Source organism: Branchiostoma floridae, chromosome 12, assembly GCF_000003815.2.
Source record: "Branchiostoma floridae strain S238N-H82 chromosome 12, Bfl_VNyyK, whole genome shotgun sequence".
Taxonomy (NCBI): domain Eukaryota; kingdom Metazoa; phylum Chordata; class Leptocardii; order Amphioxiformes; family Branchiostomatidae; genus Branchiostoma; species Branchiostoma floridae.
The window spans coordinates 2,210,784-2,214,664 of NC_049990.1; the positions used below are offsets into that span (position 1 = coordinate 2,210,784).

Consider the following 3,881-nt stretch of genomic DNA (forward strand, 5'->3'; position numbering starts at 1 on the left):
CTAGAACTAGCACGCTTTGGCATATTCGATACAGTAGTGAGATATGTCTACAAGGAATAAGTAGAATTTCGTTTGCTGTTTTGCATTTCCTTTGTAGTACATAGTAGATCGTGTATGATGCTTTGCTAATGAATTAGAACTGAAAGTAACGCCTTTTCTAGATAGAACGTAACATTTATTTTGTTAAAGGGCTAGAAAGAATCGCTGATTTGTAAAAAGTACAACTAGAAACTAACATTGAATATTGTTTTTGTACCTTCATTGACATTTAATGAACAGTACCAAGTCAATGTCTAAAGGGGAAGAGCAATGAACTTGTTATTTTCCTTCCTCCTAGGAATAGTATCTCTAGCTATGTTTCGTTCTAACTTTATAGATTTTAGACTTGCAGTTAGATGGGAGAACAATAGACCAATAGAGGTGTTAATATTCTTGTAGTATAAGTTCACTTTACTTTTTGATATCTATCGTTGTTATTAACTGTAATAGTTTGTATTCATCCATTTTGTTAAAAAAAGTTGTTTTGTTAAAAGTTGTTTCAAATAAACAGTTCGAACAATGCATGTAGTTTTTCTTTCACATTGAATTTGTTAGCACATGAGAAACGTAGGAAAATTCTCATTTACTTACCATTCCAAGCAATAGAACACGGGATATATAGCATACGTGATACCAAGACCAGAAGTCCTGCTGTACTATTTTGAAAGTCACTAGGGGCCAATTATCTGATCATTTAATTTCCCCAACACCTGAACAGTGTTAATATACACACGATCTCTAGGATTATCAAAGCAATGCTCAATATCGCAGAGCTGGTCTATGGTTAGAAGATTTAATATGCGTCCACGCTTCAACAATTATTAGGGTTATACAATGGGCTCTCCATTCAGCTAAGCAGAGGTTCGGCTCCGGCTATGATCATGGGGAAAACATAATTTTCAAGACACAGAAAGGGGGACAAAATAGAAAGCCTAACAACGCTCCTGACGGTTGGTAATATATGCGGACAGTAGTCAGTAGGGATTAAAAAAACGCCACCATAAAACAGACAAAACGTTTATAATTGTGGCTGCCGTTCTTTATATTCTACATATAAAAGTTCAACCCTTTTGTTATCTTTTGAAGTGATGTCTGACTCAGGCCATATTCGTTATACATCGGTCATAGATTTGAGCTGGAATATCGTATTCATTTAGATATCAAGTACTTCACGTTATTTATTTTCTAAATAAAGCTACTTGCCTCATGATGTGCACTTGGTGTGTGTTTGACTTGACCAAATGTCTAAACAGCTATTTGACACTTTTCTAATTACCTTCAGATCAATATTGATACAGTAGAATGCACAATGATAGCTCACACATTGAATAGGGTGTCAGCCTCAAAGAAGAAACTGACGTAAAAACGGACTGTGTAAGGTCGCGACAACCGAGCAATCAGGAGATAGTGTTTGACCTATGATCATAGAATACTTCCGGGTCATTTCCGCCCCGGCTTCCTGTTTACTCGAAGTGGCGACGCCGAGAGCGGTTTGGAAAAGTTCCCGTCCTTCCGGAACAAAAAAACACAACTTTCGCGGCTTCAGAGACAACATACTGGTGTTTGTGTGCAAGACTGGGGTTTAAATTTGTTCAGGTAAGACCGTCTGTTCTATTTTGACCCCATAAACTCTAGATTTGACAGAAAACTGAAGCGTGTCGTGTTTTGGTGGGGTACGTACCGTCAACTGGTATAATAAACCGTCTTGTGTTGCGTCAAAAAACAAAGCATAGCCTGCAGAAGGATATGATACGCATGTTCCTTTGTAGCTTTGGTGTTTTCCGCACCTAAAATGGAGGAAATTTTCTATCAATGTTTATTCAAAATTCACTCGGGGAAGCAAGGAAGAAGACAGAAAATAACTTAAACAAAATTCTTGGGCCCTATAGGGGTTTATAGATTATCTTTCTATTATGGCTTTATAGCGTTATAATCGTATTAACGAGTAAACATGCAGGCGTGTTTAAGTGTACTTACAACTGCAGAGTCAATTTCTTACTGCTTATTGATGAAAACAGTCGTCTTACTATTTTATATATGGCGCAGCTGAAATATCTACGATATACTGTAAACCCCTCCGTCCGCCCCTTGGCTGGAAACTTCCCACCATCTGGGGCTCATTATGGCGTGCTCCTTATTTTACGGAGAGGTTCAGTAACTGATGCTTGGACACGTTTCCAAATTTACCGTTTTCTCTTTGCACATTCAGGGACAACGTGGAATAAAAAATATCAAATTTCGCTGAAGTTTGACCGAGTGATGTCACGGATATTGCAGAGAAATTGATCAGAATTCGAGAGCTTAACAGTTTCTTTGTTTTAACTGTAGCTACAACTTACAAGCATGAGGTGGCGTCTAGCGTCAAGAGTCGCACTCCTTTGTTTTTGTCCTAATGCTGTACTTCTGAATACTATAGTACGTTCATCTCATAAATCCGTTTTTCATGACAAATTAAAGAAAGACCGCGAACTCCAACGGGCCAGACTGCAAAATATTTTGGCAGAATTTTAATCGTTGCTTCCTTTTTCCATAAAAATCCTGTGTCAATGGTAAAACTTAACTGCATTTTCTCCGCTTGCTACGCCGCATCTCTTACTATTGTCTGTATAGCTATTAGTTGTTATTGGTTGCCATACATTGTACCCTGTGCGATTGTTGAGCAATAAACTCATTCATTCATTCATTCATTCATTCATTCATTCATTCTTCATTTTTGTCTACAGAAGTTGCACCAGATCTAGGAGGATGTCGACAACAGGCAGTGCCGAGAGTTTTGGTGACGTCAGCAAAAAGGCAAAAAATGATTCTTCTGTGCGATCTCTTAGAGAGGAGAAACGCTACAGGTGTGAGGAGTGCAGCAAGAAGTTTAGTCAGCTGGGTAATCTGAAGACGCACATGCGGACTCACACAGAAGATAAACCTTACAGCTGTGAGGAGTGCAGCAGGCAGTTCAGTCAGCTGGGTCATCTTAAGGAACACATGCGAACTCACACAGGTGAGAAATCCTACAGCTGTGAGGAATGCAACAGGCAGTTCAGTCAGCTGGATTCTCTGAAGACTCACATGCGGACTCACACGGGGGAGAAACCCTACACGTGTGAGGAGTGCAGCGGACAGTTCAGTGTGCTTTTAAATCTGAAGACTCACATGCGAACTCACACAGGTGAGAAACCCTACAGATGTGAGGAGTGCAGCAGGCAATTCAGTCAGCTGGGTCATCTTAAGGAACACATGCGGACTCACACAGGGGAGAAACCTTACAAGTGTGAGGAGTGCAGCAGGCAGTTCAGTCAGTTCTGTAATCTGAAGAAACACATGCGGACTCACACAGGAGACAAACCCTACAGGTGTGAGGAGTGCAGCAGGCAGTTCAGTCGGCTGGATGAGCTTAGAAAACATATGCATACTCACACAGGGGAGAAACCCTACAGGTGTGAGGAGTGCAGCAGGCAGTTCAGTCAGCTGGGTCATCTGAAGACTCACATTCGGACTCACACAGGGGAGAAACCCTACAGGTGTGAGGAGTGCAGCAGGCAGTTTTGTCGACCGGATTCTCTGAATACTCACATGCGGACTCACACAGGTGAGAAACCCTACACGTGTGAGGAGTGCAGCAGGCAGTTCAGTGAGCTGGGTGCTCTGAAGACTCACATGCGGACTCATACAGGAGAGAAACCCTACAAGTGTGAGGAGTGTAGCAAGCAGTTCAGTCGTCTGGGTAATCTGAAGACTCACATGCTGACTCATACAGGGGAGAACCCTACAAGTGTGAGGAGTGCAACAGACAGTTTAGCAAGCTTAGTGCTCTGAAAAGACACATACGGAATCACACAGGGGAGAAA

General features: G+C 41.3%; 1 protein-coding gene across 1 annotated transcript in view; it reads left to right on the forward strand.

The window, feature by feature from the left end:
- The window catches only part of LOC118427963 (zinc finger protein 43-like), a gene marked incomplete at its 3' end in the record, with an annotated part of 29,392 nt that extends 25,678 nt beyond the window's left edge, over positions 1-3,714 (forward strand). The window contains exon 3 of the mRNA XM_035837929.1: positions 2,929-3,714. Within this exon, the coding sequence (XP_035693822.1) occupies positions 2,929-3,714 (786 nt within the window). The remainder of the gene's footprint in view (positions 1-2,928) is intronic.
- Positions 3,715-3,881: the final 167 nt, after the last annotated feature.